The sequence below is a fragment of the Capsicum annuum genome, unplaced genomic scaffold (assembly GCF_002878395.1).
Source record: "Capsicum annuum cultivar UCD-10X-F1 unplaced genomic scaffold, UCD10Xv1.1 ctg73367, whole genome shotgun sequence".
In the NCBI taxonomy this organism is placed as follows: Eukaryota; Viridiplantae; Streptophyta; class Magnoliopsida; order Solanales; family Solanaceae; genus Capsicum; species Capsicum annuum.
Window position 1 is genome coordinate 1 of NW_025883373.1, and position 707 is coordinate 707.

At 40.6% G+C, this 707-nt stretch overlaps 1 protein-coding gene across 1 annotated transcript; it reads left to right on the forward strand.

Moving 5' to 3' along the window:
- Window positions 1-84: 84 nt before the first annotated feature.
- On the forward strand, window positions 85-501 carry LOC124894375. Its single transcript, XM_047405070.1, has one exon. It carries the CDS (start codon window positions 85-87, stop codon window positions 499-501), a length of 417 nt encoding a protein of 138 aa, XP_047261026.1.
- The last annotated feature ends 206 nt before the right edge of the window (window positions 502-707 follow it).

A 707-nucleotide genomic window follows, 5' to 3' on the forward strand; every position in this document is an offset into this window, starting at 1 on the left:
AATAGAGAATGGCATGAGAAGTTGCCATATGCTTTACTTGGATATCGAACCACAATCAGAACTTCTACTAGGGCAACTCCTTATATGTTGGTTTATGGGTCGGAAGCTGTGATACCTGCAGAAGTGGAGATACCTTTATTGAGAGTCATCCAGGAGGTTGGTCTAGACGACGCTGAATGGATTCATAGCAGAATCGAGCAGTTGATGCTCATTGACGAGAAGAGATTGGATACAGTCTGTCATGGTCAACTCTATCAAAATAGAATGATCAAGGTATTCAACAAGAAAGTCAAGCCTCGTCGATTCACACTGGGACAGTTAGTATTGAAGAAGATATTCCCTCACCAAGATGAATCCAAAGGAAAATTTGTGCCAAATTGGCAAGGTCCTTACATAGTTCACCGAGTACACTCAGGATGTGCAGTAATACTTGCAGAAATGGACGGCATAATAAGCACGAAGCCGATCAACTCAGACGCCATCAAGAAGTACTACATTTGAAGACATTAGGACTAGTTGTTTCTTTGTACATTTTGCATTTTTCTCAAATGTAACAAGACTACGTATTTCAAAGACTGTATATAAGCAAACAAAGTCGAGTTTCATATTTCAAAGACTGTACATAAGTAAGCAAAGCAATCCTCTGCCATATCGAAGGATGCAAATGAGCAATACGACTCTCCGCCATATCGGGAGTTATGCACCAG

Coding starts and splice junctions, on each gene's coding strand:
- LOC124894375 (XM_047405070.1), top strand. CDS start 85: ATGTTGGTTTATGGGTCGGAAGCTGTGATACCTGCAGAAGTGGAGATA.